We start from the raw sequence: 16,881 nt of genomic DNA on the forward strand, positions 1-16,881 counted from the left end.
TCAACAACAACTAACAACTTCAACACTTCAACAACAATTCCCAATCTTTTCTCAAATCATAGAATAAACTTGGTGTGTGTGAGGGAAAGGATCAACCCACACGAAAACTCACATACCTTGATAGGGATCACCCCCGACGAAAAAATCCACAATGATCTTGACTAATCTCCTCTTTCTTCTCTTCTTCATCTTCTCCTTCTTCTCTTCTTTAATCTCAAGAACCCTAACTCTTTCTCTTTCAAAATGGGACAACAAAAAAAAATGATCCAAGGATCAGCCTAATACAACCATATGACCTCAAAAGAAATAATTTGTGAAAAGACCAAAATGCCCTTAAATTTCCGGATGGATTTCCCTTCCAACTGCCCAACTTCTAAAGGGCATAACTCGCTCATACAAACTCGGAATCGAGTAAACTCAGTGGCGTTGGAAAGATCGTTCCAAGGGCTTTCCAAACATAATTGGAACTACTCCTGGATCATCCTGATCTAGGAGTTATGACTGCTAAAAGTTGGTCAAAAACTCACTGATTTCCACACTTAGCCAAATTTCCAGATTTTTAAATCTTTCCAAAAATATTTCCAAATTTCAAGCTCCTTCAAAGCCACTTCAAATAGTCGGATGTTACAATAATTCAGGGGTGGTTATGTAAACACCTGATAGTTTTAGGTATGAAAGTCGCAAAACAGTGACAGTTTAGAGTTTTTCTAAAACCTATGTGTATTACCACTTGAAATTTAGTTTGTTAAACATAATATTCACATGACATGTCATATTCCTCCGAGAGATATTTTAATATGAGTTTATTATAGTTTAAGGCTTTTGTCAACACTCAATAGTACTTCATATATAAAATTCTTAAAATGATTGTAATAGTTTAGGGGTTTTTCAAGATTGACTTTGAATCCCCAATTAGGAAAGCATACATGAATTGCATATGATGACTTTCCCAATAAAGGTAGACTCTTTCAAAGTTCAAATTACAACATAAGCCATGCAAATATCTTCTGACCGTATCGAAAATACTCTTGAATTTAACACAATTTATTAATTTCATTCCTGAAGCATTGATAACCTTAAAATCATTCCTTTACATGACTAACTAAATTTAGATACACCCCTTATTTGCAACATGACATAGTAAGTGGTCTCAAACTCTTGTAGGAGCATGAAACTTTTAATAAAAAGCCAAGAGAAGTGTCGAAAACACCTCATAAAATTGACGAGAATTTAGGGGTGTATTTCACTCATATTGCAAAATCGAGGTTGTATTTAAGTTAAGTTAGTCAAGTAAAAGATGTTTTTAAGACTATCAATAGTTCGAGGATGAAACTAATAATCAATACTTTTCTCTATTTTATATATATAATAAAAGAATATTGACTATCTGAAGATTCTGCACTAGAAGTTAGAATAAGCCAAGTAATATAAAATTGGGAAACTCCAATTTCTATTTCATCAGAGAGATACAGCAAATCTTTCTCAAGATTCTCATGGATAATATATATTATAACTTAAATTCTTTGATTAAATGTTCTCTAAACAATAGACTGCCCCGTGTATAGTGATGCCATGCAATTTACTAATTCAAGTTTCTGATTACATAATTTTCGTCAAATTAAAGAAACAGTCTTGAGATCTTGTCAACCTCACTTCCTTTTTACCATTTCCTCCCATTATGAATGATCTTAATCAGAAGTGAGATTCAAGATTTGAAATTTATGGATTCTTACACAGACTGTAAGATAGTATTATACGATAATAACTGGGGTCATAAGGAAATATTTGTATATCTTTAGTGAATTCCTTAATAGGTAGGGATAAAAGCTATTGAATTCACCTGAACGCATACATTACATGTTAGATTCGCCAATTCGACCATAACACTTCACATTCTTTTGTCAAGCATCTATTCGGCAGAGGTTATATACATTCGAATGATGACATTATATCATGATTTTAGTCTTTAATATTCTTGAATAATGAATATACAAGGCTTATTAATCCAAGTAAATTATTTAACTATCACTACAGAATCCCACAACCAATGATTTCCCTTTAGCAATGAATTGCAGTCAAGTTCAGCAACATTCAATATTAAAAAAAACGTCTCAAACATATTACGTATAAATGTTGATCATTGACATTGAACACTAGATTATATATTCCAGTGCTAATACATGATACCTCATTGCCTTATATTATAGAAGTATATATAGATGTCATTTGAAAAACAAAAAAAACTCAGGCACTCAAATTCCCCACACAAATAGCAGCTAGAGAAGTTGCACAAAATGGTTTCCATGACTATTATTATAGAATTGCTAGTTTTGTTAACGTACCTCTTGGATACTAATGCATCGAACATTTCAACTGATGAGGCTGCTCTTTTAACTTTCAAAGCTCACATAACTTCAGATCCAAATGGAATGCTGTCGAAAAACTGGACAAAAGGGATTCACGTTTGCAATTGGATAGGCATATCTTGCAGTAGAAGGCATCAAAGAGTGACATCACTAGACCTCAACGGCCTTAGACTAAGAGGTTCAATCGCCACAGAAATTGGGAACCTCTCCTTTCTTAGTTTCCTGGACATTGGCAACAACAGCATCCACGGCGAAATCCCTGATGAACTCGGCTATTTGAGGAGGCTGAAATACTTGTCCTTGTCAATGAATAATCTCACAGGTCAAATTCCAGCAAGTCTAGGATTACTGAGAAGGCTCGAATCACTTGATCTTTCTGAAAATGATCTCCTTGGATCTGTTCCTTCGTCTATCTTCAATGTCTCTTCTTTGAAGGTCATCAATTTGATTTATAATGCACTGTCTGGGACTTTGCCGAATGACATTTGCCATAATCTTCCGCGGCTGGAGGGCTTACAAATAGCAAGAAATCAACTCTCTGGCCAACTACCAAGCAACTTAGACAAATGCAAAGAGCTTACATACTTGTCCTTGTCATATAACCAGTTCACAGGTAAAAATACTGAACCAATTTCTTTTTCTGCTACTTTTGGTTCATATTGACAATAAAGATAGCAACAATTTTTAGTGAAAACAATGATAGGCTGTTGAGAGGTATAACTTATTGTAACGTCTATTACAGGAAGCTTTCCTAGAGACATGTGGAACTTGACAAAACTTCAACATCTATTTCTTGGATGGAATAACATAACAGGTACTTATAATGTTCTAGTTTAACTGAATCTGCCTACAACTGCATTTATTGCTGGACTTCTCACCTCATAGCACTAGAGATCTTTGACAACTTGCTCTTCAAGTCATTTATATGAAATTAGTATTTGAATTTCAAAGGGTAGTAGCAGAAAATGTTAGTATAGCTCTTTGTTCTTCATTTTCAAACAACAACAGCAACTACTCCATCGGTTCAATGCTAGTTTGTGATGTGAATCCTCATTATCCATGTTGATCCATTTAGTCCCATCTTCAAGAGGACGTTAAAACAGATTGCGAGGATTGCTGAACTATTTAAAAGGCATACAACTAACAGTTTCCTGTTATTTATAGTAACTTAGTGACTGTAAAGCTGTTATACAGTATTGGACATTTCAGTGTAGTAACCACACAATTCGACATATATTTTACAGGACATATACCAAGTGAAATTGATAACCTATCAGCAATTCGAAGATTAAGTCTACGACGGAACAATTTGGTGGGAAGTCTTCCACCATCTATTGGAAATTTGTCAAATCTAGAGATGATAGACCTAGGTGACAACAGACTATATGGTGGCATTCCTCAGGAGTTTGAACATCTTGTAAATTTGAAAGAAGTGTATCTTGGTCCAAACAGATTATCGGGTGAAGTTCCAAGGCGTATGTACAACATTTCTGGACTAAAAAAGATTTCATTTGTAGCAAATACGCTTTCAGGAACACTTCCCCCAAACATAGGCCATACTCTTCCAAATCTTGAAGGCCTTTACCTTGGGGAAAACCAGTTCACCGGGCTGATTCCTACCTCCATTGTGAATTCCACCAAACTTATCCAGCTTGATTTTGGTCGCAATCTGTTTAGTGGACCCGTACCTATGAATCTTGGAAAGCTACAACAGCTTCAATTCATCAACTTGCAAGTAAACCAATTGAGGAATGATCAATCTACTGGCGAGTTAAGTTTCCTGACTTCATTATCAATTGCAAGTATTTGAAAACCGTTCAAATAGGAGGTAATCAATTTAATGGAAGTCTTCCAAAATCTCTAGGTTCAGGAAACTGGTCCTTTTCCCTTGAATATTTCATTGCCCTTCAAAGTGGTATCACAGGAAAAATACCATCTAACATCAGTAACTTTAGGAACCTGGAGTGGTTAACATTGGGAGACAATAAACTTATAGGATCTATTCCTCCAGTTTTGGGGAACTTGAGGAATTTGAAAAGATTTAGCCTGGAGAAAAACAATTTAGATGGAATTATACCAACTAGCTTGTGTAACATGGAAAACTTGTACCAAATTATCTTGGGGAAAAATCAACTTACTGGCGAATTACCAAGTTGTTTTGGAAATCTTTCTTCTTTAAGAGAACTCTACTTAGATTCCAATGCACTAATTTCCCATATTCCATCAACTTTTTGGAGGAACAGAGATATTTCAATTCTCACTTTGTCCTCCAATTTACTGAATGGGTCTCTTGCAGTAGAAATGGGGAATTCAAGGAGTTTGCGGATATTACATTTACATGGTAATCAGTTCTCTGGTCAGATTCCTAGCACAATTGGCCAACTACAAAGTTTGGTTAGCCTTTCACTGTCAAAGAATATGTTAGATGGTTCCATACCTGAACTATTTGAAGATTTGGTTTCATTGGAACACTTGGATCTATCTAGCAACAATCTATCAGGCATGATCCCCAAGTCCTTGAGGAATCTTGAACATCTCATGTATTTCAATGTCTCGTTCAATGGGCTCATGGGTGAAATTCCAGATGGAGGGCCATTCGTAAATTTTACAGCTGAATCATTCATGGGTAACCCTGCATTATGTGGATCATCACGCTTCCATGTGATGCAATGCAGAGTCACAAGTCTTGAAAGGAAAAGAAAGAGTAGAGTCTTAACTTCTGTTCTTGCATCAGTTTCCTCAGGAGTTGTAGTCACAACCATTTTCATCATTTGGTTTCTGAAATGCCGAAAAAGGAGTACGGAACTTCCTCTAGTTGATACATTTGGTCAGGTACATAAGAGGATTTCGTACTATGATATTTCTCAAGGGACAAACAACTTTGATGAAGCAAACTTGATTGGAAGGGGGAGCCTTGGTTTGGTGTACAAAGGGACACTTGCAGATGGAATGGTTGTGGCAATAAAGGTATTCAATACAGAACTGCAACATGCATTTAGGAGTTTTGAAGTGGAGTGTCAAGTTTTACGTAGCATTCGACACAGAAACCTTGTTAAGGTGATAAGTAGTTGTGCCAATTTTGATTATAAAGTGTTGGTGCTAGAGTACATGCCCAATGAAAACCTCGAATGTTGGCTTCACTCTACTGACAAATTTTTGGATATAACTCAAAGACTAAAGGTGATGATTGATGTGGCTTCCGCTGTGGAGTATTTACATGGAGGTCATTTGTTTGTAGTCGTCCATTGTGATTTGAAACCAAGTAACATACTTTTGGATGGAGATATGGTGGCAAAAGTGAGTGACTTTGGGATATCCAAACTTCTAACAGCTGAGACGCTAATAACACATACCAAGACTTTGGGTACCATCGGTTACATGGCACCAGGTAAATGTTATTATCAAGTTCATTTGAAGATTTTAAATGACGCTAATTATTTTCATTAATGATCGTGTGATTCTTTTTTCTTTTTTTTTTGCAGAGTATGGGTCAGAAGGCAAAGTATCAACCAAGGGAGATGTTTATAGCTTTGGTATTTTGTTAATGGAGACTTTTACAAGAAAGAGCCCTGTGGATGATCTATTCGTAGGAGACTTCACCTTGAAAAGATGGATATGCCAATCATTACCAGACCGATTGGTGGATGTAGTAGACATTAATCTATTTTCACTGGACGAAGAAAATTTTACTTCTAAAGAAAGATGTTTCAAATCAATCATGGAATTAGCTCTTGAATGCACAAACGATTTTCCTGAAGAAAGAATTCGCATGGAAGATATTACTCTGCAACTCAAGAAGATCCTAACCCAATTTCTGCAAAATGTTGTAACAAACTAAATGGTAGTGCTGAAATCTATAGTGGAATTGTCACATCTTTTCTTCACGGGCACAAATAGTTGGGCTAGTACGTAGAACTTTAACAGATTTAAGGATAGCCCTGCCCCTCTATCCTTCTTCATTTAAATACTAGGATTTTTCTATTTGGTAGCTAGGGATCGAACCGCAATGTGCACCTAACTTACCATATATGATTATGATTTTAATGAAACAGAAACTTGAATGATTAAAGAGATCTTGTTAACAGATAACCCAGAAAGAAATGATCACTAAATTGGATAGCCTGAAACTACTTACCAAACAATACATAAGATAATTTGCAATTTCATTAACACTAGCATTTCTATGAAATATGAACTGATAAAAGCAGTATAAATACACAAAATACTTACGGTATTAATCCCATTCTCTCCCACAGCATTTGGCTAAGAGACACACGGGCCGGGCATGAAGGTGATCATCTCCATCGTCAGTATGTCTCCAGCATGAAGGTGATCTTTTGTAAATTTCCACAGAACACAAGTGACTTGTTACTAGTCACTAGAGTCAATTGTGATTGGAAGGCTCAAATGACTTTGTAAGAGAAAACCCCTAAAATCTGAACCATAATTATACAGAGGATTGCTGTGATTTGAAACCGTCGAACCAGAGAAGCGTACTGGTTGACCTAATCTCCCTCTACTCGTGAATTTCATGGACATTTCTCCTACAAATTTTCGCATTTTCCTAGAACCAAATAGTCTGTATTCAACACATTTTTCCTTGCAAGATTCTGCTACTCTTAGGAATTTGCTTGAGAATAATGCAATAGAGCTTCAATAAGATGAAAGAAGCTGTCAATGTATCCCAAGAAACAGGGATATGAACTCTCAAATTATATCTGCATAATACATGAATATGCCCCGGTAACTTAGCTTTAGACATCTATATTCTTTTACTCACAAATACGTGTTTAAATTTGTATAAAATTAAATAGTAAAGATGCATGTTTTATGCGACCTAATATATGTAGGACGCCATATAAAACACAAAACTATAATATAAAACATTACATAGGAAAAAATATGTTTATTTATTAAACGGCGTACATTGATGCCAAATTAAATAACATATTTATATATTATGACAACTATATTAGCTCATTAGGCTTGGTGATGGTGAGTAAGACGAGGAGGAGAATTAAGGTGGGGACATGGCAATTGAACGGATCCAAGGTAAATATGACATAAAAGATGGATGATAAAAATAAGTATGTTGAAAATTTTAGTGTTGAGTAAATATAACCTTTTTTAGAGTATTAAGGACAAATCTAATCTTTTTAGTTCTTATATTGTATTAATAATGGGTGGAGTTAGGATAAATAATAGGAGGAATCTGTTTGAGGGATTCCAGAGTGCTCCATCGTGGAGCTTATAGCGGCTAAATCTTATTTTTGATAGATCACACCATTGAATTGCATCAAATTCTTAATTCGAACTTTATATACGGGAAATTTAAATAAATCAATAACCAATTTTAAAATAACTTTTGAATAAAATGATATTATTAAACAAATCTTAAACTTTAAAATTCAAGTTGTACAAAAATTTCTATACATTATAAAAAATTTATACTAGCATTCTACTCTTCGACAATGGTAAGTTTGCATCACTAGTCCCACCGTCCCTATTGTCATGGGATATCATAAGTTTTGCAAAATTGAATTGATGATGAATTTTGACAAGTGTCTAATGTAAAAAAAAAATCGTATTATTTCTAATGAGTTTATAACTATAATAACACACAAAAATTAAAGATGAAATTCTGTCGAATGCACTTGTGATGATGATACACTACTAGAAACAAATAATTTATGTATCACAAATCAATATAAATTGTGTTATAAAATATAATTGTTTCATTCATTTTCCGTCAAACCATCTCATTGGAAAACGGACGATAATTATTTTTTTGAAACAATGGATAACTTTCTATTTTTTTTCCATACAAGATTTTTTTTTTTTTTTCGGAATAAGGCACAAGTACCCCCTAGACTGATCCAAATCCTAGAGACGCACCCTAATTAAACTATGGTCCTATTACCCCTTGAATCCATTTTTTTGTAATTTTGTACACTTTTTTGACTTACGTGACATCCAAACATCTCCTATGTGCCTCAACTATGTGGAATCACGGAGTATGCCACATAAGCCAAAAGGTGTATAAAATTACAAAAAAAAAAAAGAGTTCGAGGAGGTAATAGGACCTTAGTTTAGTTAAAGGTGTATCTCCCAAACTTCGGTCATAGTCCAGGGGTACTTATGCCTTATACCTTCTTTTTCACAGATTCAATTAAAATGTCTATAAAAATAGTCATGCATATTATAAGTTTCCGAATAAAGGTAGAGACTCCTTCAAAGTGTAACATAATCCAATGCAGATTTCTTTTGACTTTTTTTTAATTTATATAAACAATACTTATTGACTATATGCAGATTCTGCAAGAAGTTAGAATAAGTCTAGTAATATAAAATTGGGGAACTTCAATTTCTGTTTCATCAACAGAGAGACGCAGCAAATCTTTCTCAAGATTCTCATGGATAATATATATATATTTATAACTTAAACTATTTGATTAAATATTCTCTGAAGAATAGAGTGCATACAAAACTAACTTATATATATTGACAATAGTATCTTTGAATGATTCTGCCTCGTGTACACTGATGCCATGCAATTTACTAATTCAAGTTTCTAATCATTACATATTTTTTGTCAAATTAAGAAACAGTCTTGGGTCAAGTCAAACTGACTCCCTTTTTACCATTTCCTTCCGTTATGAATGTCCTTAATAATTCATGAGAAAAGCAAGAATCTCACTTAATCAGACACAAATTCAAGTTAACGAATTCTTAATACATATAAAAGGTTTAGATAAAAGCTATTGAATTCACGTGAATCATACATTACATGTTAGATTCGCCGATTTGACATTCTTTGGTCAAACATCTATTCGGTGGAGGTTATATACATTTGAATGATGACATTATACTATAGCCTAAAACTACAACAGTTTAGTCGTGATTTGATTTTATTCTTTTCTTGAATCATGAATATACAGGCATATAAATCCAAGTAAATTATATTTAATTATCACTACAGAATTCCACAACCAATGGGTTCCCTTGAGCAATGAATTGCAGTCAAGTTCACCAACATACAAAAAAAAGAAGAGAATGTTTCAAACATATTACGTATATATTAGAAGTATACACAGTATATATAGATGGCATTTGAAAAAGAAAAACTCAGATACTTCCTAATTCCCTACACAAATATATAGCTGCTAGAGAAGTTGCACAAAATGGTTTCCAGGACTATAATTATAGCATTCCTAGTTTTGTTAATGTACCTCTCAGTTACAAATGCATCGAACATTTCAACTGATGAGACTTCTCTTTTAGCTTTCAAAGCACAGATAACTTCAGACCCCAATGGAATATTGTCAAAAAATTGGACAAAAGGAACTCACATTTGCAATTGGATAGGCATATCTTGCAGTAAAAAGCATCAAAGAGTGACATCATTAGTCCTCACAAGCTTTGGATTTAGAGGTTCAATAGCAAAAGAAATTGGGAACCTCTCCTTCCTTAACAAGTTGGATGTTGCAAACAACAGTTTCCACGGCCAAATCCCCGATGAAATCGGGAGTCTGAGGCGTTTAAACTTCTTGTCTTTGCAAATGAATAATCTCACTGGTCAAATCCCAGAAAGCCTTGGATTTCTCACAAGGCTTCAACTTCTTGATCTTTCTGAAAATGATCTATTTGGAAATGTTCCATTTTCCATTTCCAATGCGTCTTCCTTAAAGATCATTGATTTGGGATTTAATCGGATTAGTGGGAATCTCCCAAGGGGATTTTGTACTAGGCTTCCAAATCTGCAAGGTTTATTTCTCTCAAAAAATCAATTAGCAGGCCAAATCCCAAGTGGGCTGAATCAATGCACACAACTTATTTACCTTTCCTTGTCATATAATCAGCTCACAGGTAATTAGTAATGTTAATTCAATTCTTGGACTATATATACTTGATTCAGAATCATTTAATCCTTCTACAATGTTATGAGGCTATCTGATTGTGTTCATATATGTATTAACAGGAAGTTTGCCAACAGACATGTGGAATTTGACAAAGCTTCAAGAATTATATCTTGGATCGAATAACATAACAGGTATCTTGGTTCTAAGTCTAATAATATTCTAGTTAATTAGAAATTGTAGTAGTAGCAAAATATGTTCATATAGCTCTTTGTTATTCATTTTCAAACAACAATGACTACTACTACATCGACTCAATGCTAGTTTGTGTCAACTATATGAATCCTCGTTATCCGCATTAATCCATTTAGTTCCCATCAGTCCAAGGTTCAATAATTTAAGTTTTCTAACATTAAAATTTCTCTATGTTTTCTGTTAACATACAAATATCTAACAAGATTAAAAGCATCCTAACGAACATTGAGTATGTTGGAGGTACCAACATGATTGAGCTTTAATATCAACTAGTAGTTGGTATCACCTTTATGGATCTTACTATTCCATTTTGCTCTACTTTTCGCCGAGTCAAAATGGATTCTAACAGATAGTTGGTCTTTCTTTCAACTTCCTCCCATGTGATTTTAGATCTACCTTGTTCCCTTTTTAAACAAATCCAATCACCATATAACATATAACTTATGAGCAGTAAACGAGAATTTGACTGACGATTCGACCTGACTTTATGATCATGTAGTATTGAAGTAGGTGATTTCCAAAATGTTTCGGGCAATAATGGCCCTACACCCCATATTTGCTTTTCAATCTGATTACTTACAATTGATGAATGGACTCTCAAGATCATAACAAGTATTGATCAGCAATGCAATAGAACCTTCTATCTCATCCAACCATCTTGGCTTTTGACTCGGACTTGATGGACCGCCATTGCAGTGATGACTCGGACCACGATGGTTTTGCTTTATATCAGAGAAACTCAGAGCCATACTTCCAGGCAATCCAGGAAGAATTTGAATCTCACCGTGTTTCATGTCGTCCACATGGTTCTTCCATGCTGCAAACTCCATAGCAGCAGCACACGCACCAGAAGTGAAGAAAGAGACAACAGGTATGTCAAATTTCATGAAAATTTCCTTGCTCCAGCTCATCATGACATTTACCACCACAGACATGTAACGCACGTTCCCAGAGACTAGTAAGACTTAACCGGATAAACACATCAGGAATGTGAGCAATTTTGTGCCAGTCTTCTCCTATTCCCTTATCACACCGCTTGCTGGTCAGTGTTGGACATTTCCTAACTGTTAAACTTGTGAGGGCTGTTAGTGAAGTTATAAACTTGCAGTCATAAACAATCAACTCTGTCAGTGAAGTTAAACCTTCATGCCCTTCCTCTGTGTGGGTGTATTTCAGGGAAACTACTGCACATGCCAATGGGGGTCATGTCTTTCATTGCTGCCCACCACAAAGACTTTTCGTTAGCCTTAATTTCTCTTCCAAAGTTTTCCACATAACAACAAAATTGACTCATTCCACATAACTTTTCATTCACAGTTGATACAAATTTATTGATTGAAATTTTATTGAAGAAATAGGCTTTATATTCTATTTACATGTATTTATTGACGAACAATGCAACTTTATAAGCAACTAAAAATATCGGAAGTACACCCGTTTCTTTACAAAATTCAGACCCCAGAAAATAACAGTACACCTAAACTAGTTAAAGTTACCATATATTTTACACAATTCATACATATAGCATGTTTGTATATATCCATTGTTTTTTTTTACGAGATAGCGAATTCAGTGAACAATATCACATTCATCAATACCAATTTATATACATATTTCTGACATACAAACATGTAAAAACAACCAAAAAAAAATGAAGAAACACCAATTTCTATACAAACATGTAAATCCTTCCATCCCTTGCTGGGGTAGACTCTCTAGTGCGTTGTAAGCTTAGATATGGAGCTAATACTTGTTGCATCTATTTTCCCCCAGACATCCAATTTCATGACAGACAACATGAACTGTTCTGTTTGGTGTTTTTTCCATGTGCCACAATATTCATTCAGAAAGTGATAACCAACAACTGTTAACCAAAAGTGCATTATCCGATAAAACAGCAGCAAGTAGAGTGAATGGATTTTACCTTAACAAGTATAATACAAATTGATCCTTCATTTGTTTCCAAAAGAAAATCGGAAAATTACATAACTCACTAATATATATCCAGATTAGTAATGCGAGCAATTTTGTGCCAGTCTTCTCCTATCCTTTTCTCATAGAGTTTTTCTAGTTCTGGACATCCAGTAACTGTTAAACTTGTGAGGGATGTTAGGTGCTGCAATCCCTCCGGTAAACATTTTATCATCTCACAGTACTCAACAGATAATTCCGTGAGTGAAATTAAACCTTCCAGCCCTTCCTCAGGGAGACTCTCTAGTGCATCACAACCAAGAATTTCCAGATGCTTCAAGGCAGTGAGACTAACCAGGCTAGTAGGCAGCTCTTTGAGATTCTTGAAAAAAGAGATTTTCAAGCATTTGAGATCTACAAGGCTTCTGAACATCTCTTCTGGGAGTGAAGTCACTTCGTCGTTACTGCTAATGTTGAGGGAAGTAAGAGTGCTAAGATTAGATATGGAGCACAAAGCTGTGTCCCCCTCAATTTCCAATTCCTTGACAGAAGAAAGAGCTGAAAAAACAAATATAGGGCAATGCATAATCTTCATCTCTTGAAGCATGGGAAATTGCTCTTCTGTTTCCTTTTTCAGCAATCCTTTCAAATTTTGAAAGTGGCATATACAAAGTTTTCTCAGGGATGGAAACCTTCGTCTTGTAGGGAATCTAGAATGAATATTATCCTCTTCAACATACTCTACCTCCCAAGACCCGTCGTATAACTGTAGACTTTCTAGACAAGGCAGCTCCCCAAAGGGTGGTAAGTGCGAGCAGTTTTCGCAGCCATAAATTTCAATAGAGATGACTTTTTCCAAAACTGAATGATTCATCCAGTCTGGAAAGCGAAAACCACTGAATCCAAAGATTTTTAAATATTTCAGATTGGGGTGTGGTTTGAGGGCTTCAAGCACTTTAACTTCTTCTGATTCATATCTACGCGGTCCATTCCAAATCATGCTTAAAGAGTGCAGATTTGCTTTTGCAGATAAATTGGCTTCTTTTGCCTCCGTATCATTCTTCACCCTCTCAAGGTGTGTGATTGAAATTGAGCCACGGAGATTTAAATTTCGTAGTTCACCAAGTTTATAACCTTTCTTCCTTCCCACAGCAAAACGACCTAAAGTCTTAAGGCATGTCAATGATACTATCCTTGGTGGCATAGAATTTAATCCATAGCAATGATCAAGTAAAAGATTTTGGAGACTACCAAGTTTACTTGTTTGTTTTGGCAAACAACAAAGTGAGCAGCAATTATTTAGAGCAAGTGTCTGAAGATTTTGAAGCCTGCATAACTTCTTTGGAAGCTTACAAATTTTATTGTCAGACAAGTCCAGGTATCTTAAATGTATTAGATCTCCAATGGAAGACGGTAACTGCTTAAATCCTAATTTACTTAGATTAAGCACCCTTAATGAGACAAACTTTTTCAAGAGCAAAGGAGAGTAAGAAGACACCACTTCAGTGAAACCAATGGACATTGTATGTTTGTAATCTTTTACATTTATTTCGCGGATATTGCTGCTTGATGCACTTGCCGAAAACAGAGATGTTGCCAAATCATGGATGAGATCATGAATCTTGAAATAAGTTTTACTATATTTAACTTCAATCTCCTGGAAGAAAGACCTCAAGTATAATTCATTCCATACTTCATTACCCACATCCTCGGGCTCCAAGTTTCCTTTGGATAAAAGAAAACCATGTGCCATCCAGAGAGCGATCAGATTTTCCTTTTCCATTTTGGTGTCCTTTGGGAACACAGCACAATATGAAAAGCATTGTCTCAAATCAAGTGGAAGGTGATGATAACTCAGTCTCAGGATAGGCAAAATAGACCTTTCATCTTGAGGTAAATTCCAAATCTCATTATCTCTCACATGTTTCCATTCTCTTTCTTCTCTCTTGAAGCGTAAAAGACCTCCAAGAGTTTTGGCTGCTAGAGGCACACCCCCACACTTCTTCACAATTTCCTTTCCAATAGCCACAAGGTTAGGATTTATTTCTACTTGGTGCCCAAATGCACGTTTCATAAACAACAACCAACAATCTTCTTGAGACAGATTTGACAATTCATACGGTTTCAATGTTCCCATAATTGATCCAACCTTTTCAATACGAGTAGTGGTTAGAACAGAAGCACCACTTGCTCCAACCTTCAAGACTGCTCTTAAATTAGCCCACTTCTCTTGATCTTCATTCCAAACATCATCTAAGACGAGCAAATATTTTTTTCCATTCAGAAACTCCTGCAGTTTCTTTTGAAAAGTGGATAAGTCCATGTCACCAAGTGACTTTCGTTCAATAGATTCTACAATTGCCTTTATCAACCTCTTCTCATCAAAATCTTCCGAGACACAAACCCATATTTTGGGATAGAAATGCTCAGTCACTCTCGGANTTTTTCCATTCAGAAACTCCTGCAGTTTCTTTTGGAAAGTGGATAAGGCCATGTCACCAAGTGACTTTCGTTCAATAGATTCTACAATTGCCTTTATCAACCTCTTCTCATCAAAATCTTCCGAGACACAAACCCATATTTTGGGATAGAAATGCTCAGTCACTCTCGGATCATTGAAGACCATTTGGGCAAGAGTGGTCTTTCCTAGTCCCCCCATACCAACTATTGGGAGGACTGGAAGTTCTTGAGGATCACTAACATTGTTTATCAGGATTTTCACTATCTCATCCTTCTCTTTGTCCCTTCCATAAACTTCTGGTTCAGTTAAAACAAAACCTGTTCCACGTGATAATTATCAAGACCAAGTGCAAGATGATGCAACCGAAATACTTAACAATAAAAGAGGTATTTATGGTTCTAACAATAAAAACAGAATTCAAGATGGTATTGTGCAGCAGTAAAAAGAGGATGTTGCTTCGCAAGTTGATAATTTGGGGCAGCAATCAATTACTAACGTTGTTAGAAAGGAAGGTGTTATGTCTGGAACTTTAGATGATGATTAGGGTGGTGTTCATGCTCTTGATTGAGCCATGATTGTGTTGCCCAAACTCTAGAAATCTGAGCAGCAGCAAAGTTGAACTGAAGCTGTGAAAAATGCAACTAAGCATGTTGAGGTGTGGAATTCTGAACAGCTCACAACAGGGCAAGAAGGAGTGGCAACCACTATTATTGAGAAGGAGTTGAAGCTTAATGAGAGGCAACTGGTGGCCGTTGAGGATAATGTAGCAAAAAATGTTTCTTCGGCACCTGTAGGCTGTAGCCGTTATATTGATTGTACATCATGGGGTTTCTCAACTAGCAATTATAAGTTGGTGGAAGTAGTGCTTGCTCCGCAAATAGATTTCTAACCTACAAGGTAGGGACATCTTTGAGGAAGGTTAGGAAGAGGCTATATTGGGTCAATGTTTGCAAATGCAGCTAAGGATTTCGATATTTCTCCTAGTCAACAACACAATAACAAAAAGAATCACATAAGAAAGAATAGCTGGATGGTGAGGTGACTGAGGAGTGTTCCAAGATACCTACCGACACGACTGACAAAATGGAATGATATGACAGTGTCAACAACTTTAACAAGACTCAATATATCCAAGAAGAAATGATGAACTATCAAGTGATTTTGTACAGATTTGAAGAGGAAGACAAGTCTCAACTTCAACAAATTACTCAACTTGGGCAATTCTTCTTTGTTAATTCTTTCATTTGTAAATGGAAGTTTGAGGATGATAACTCAACTTTCTTCTTGATTTATCATATGTAATATTAACACAAAGTATGTTATAAACTCTATGATGATCATAGGGTTTCTTGCTCTTTCAAGTTCTTATTTTTTGCATGCTTGTTAATTAGTGAAGGATAATTACCTCATAGGATTAGTAAGGTAAGACCTAACCGCCTTATCTGTATTTCTCCCTGCTGAGGGTTTTATTTATTAATAAGAAAAAAAAATTGCTGCTAGGCAACTACCTAGTGGCAACTGGCATATTTGCCTTAAAAAAGAAGTGAAAATGCATTAAGAACGGGGAAGAATGTTAGAGGATTTCTTAACATTTCTTATTTATGAAAGTACCTTCTATTCTATGACATGGAAGTTAAGTTATCATTAATTGTCACTCCTACAGTCTTGTAATACTAATTTTGTCTAAAAAAAAATTTAAGATGAGTACCTGTTTCCCATCTAGCAGCTTGTTTCTCTATAATCTTTTCGTGCAAATGAAAATTTCTTCTTTCCTCAGCAATTGCATCTAGTGTTTTTATCATTTCTTTCATCATTTTCCCAACCTTGTGATGAAAAGCTATAACCTTTGGATGATAACGGCCATATTCAGACTGCTTGAATTGTGTGGCCTTAGTTTTATACTCGTCCAAGATGTCATCGACTTCATATGTAGCAGCATTGAGTTTGTGCAACCAATTTTCTAGTGGCTTGTCGTTGAGTTGCTTCTCCTGAGCAGCTTCAAGGACGGCTTTGATTGTAGAAAACATGCTGG

At 35.5% G+C, this 16,881-nt stretch overlaps 3 protein-coding genes across 3 annotated transcripts; 2 read left to right on the plus strand and 1 right to left on the minus strand.

The window, feature by feature from the left end:
• Nucleotides 1-2,294: 2,294 nt before the first annotated feature.
• LOC125852827 (LRR receptor-like serine/threonine-protein kinase GSO1) lies at nucleotides 2,295-6,204 on the plus strand. Its single transcript, XM_049532514.1, has 5 exons — nucleotides 2,295-2,979; nucleotides 3,109-3,180; nucleotides 3,611-4,101; nucleotides 4,170-5,754; nucleotides 5,849-6,204. The coding sequence occupies exons 1-5, from the start codon at nucleotides 2,295-2,297 to the stop codon at nucleotides 6,202-6,204; spliced, it is 3,189 nt and encodes a 1,062-aa protein (XP_049388471.1).
• Nucleotides 6,205-9,547: 3,343 nt separating this feature from the next.
• Nucleotides 9,548-10,987, plus strand: LOC125852828 (LRR receptor-like serine/threonine-protein kinase EFR). The gene is made up of 3 exons (XM_049532515.1): nucleotides 9,548-10,232; nucleotides 10,345-10,416; nucleotides 10,977-10,987. The coding sequence occupies exons 1-3, from the start codon at nucleotides 9,548-9,550 to the stop codon at nucleotides 10,985-10,987; spliced, it is 768 nt and encodes a 255-aa protein (XP_049388472.1).
• Nucleotides 10,988-12,064: 1,077 nt separating this feature from the next.
• Nucleotides 12,065-16,876, minus strand: LOC125852822 (putative disease resistance protein RGA3). The gene is made up of 3 exons (XM_049532509.1): nucleotides 16,558-16,876; nucleotides 14,932-15,166; nucleotides 12,065-14,760 (listed from the first exon to the last, which is right to left on the minus strand). Exons 1-3 carry the CDS (start codon nucleotides 16,874-16,876, stop codon nucleotides 12,471-12,473), a joined length of 2,844 nt encoding a protein of 947 aa, XP_049388466.1. The 3' UTR covers nucleotides 12,065-12,470.
• Nucleotides 16,877-16,881: the final 5 nt, after the last annotated feature.

The sequence above is a fragment of the Solanum stenotomum genome, unplaced genomic scaffold, assembly GCF_019186545.1.
Source record: "Solanum stenotomum isolate F172 unplaced genomic scaffold, ASM1918654v1 scaffold6101, whole genome shotgun sequence".
In the NCBI taxonomy this organism is placed as follows: domain Eukaryota; kingdom Viridiplantae; phylum Streptophyta; class Magnoliopsida; order Solanales; family Solanaceae; genus Solanum; species Solanum stenotomum.

Bases quoted from the DNA above. Each gene is read 5' to 3' on its own strand.
- LOC125852828 (XM_049532515.1), top strand. From the start codon at position 9,548: ATGGTTTCCAGGACTATAATTATAGCATTCCTAGTTTTGTTAATGTAC. The intron at 10,233-10,344 runs GTAATTAGTAAT...ATGTATTAACAG, and splicing joins GTCATATAATCAGCTCACAG to GAAGTTTGCCAACAGACATG.
- LOC125852827 (XM_049532514.1), top strand. From the start codon at position 2,295: ATGGTTTCCATGACTATTATTATAGAATTGCTAGTTTTGTTAACGTAC. The intron at 3,181-3,610 runs GTACTTATAATG...TATATTTTACAG, and splicing joins TGGATGGAATAACATAACAG to GACATATACCAAGTGAAATT. The intron at 4,102-4,169 runs GTAAACCAATTG...ATCAATTGCAAG, and splicing joins TTCAATTCATCAACTTGCAA to TATTTGAAAACCGTTCAAAT.
- LOC125852822 (XM_049532509.1), bottom strand. From the start codon at position 16,876: ATGTTTTCTACAATCAAAGCCGTCCTTGAAGCTGCTCAGGAGAAGCAA. The intron at 15,167-16,557 runs GTACTCATCTTA...CACGTGGAACAG, and splicing joins AGCTGCTAGATGGGAAACAG to GTTTTGTTTTAACTGAACCA. The intron at 14,761-14,931 runs GTTGATAAAGGC...TGATGAGAAGAG, and splicing joins GAAGATTTTGATGAGAAGAG to GTTGATAAAGGCAATTGTAG.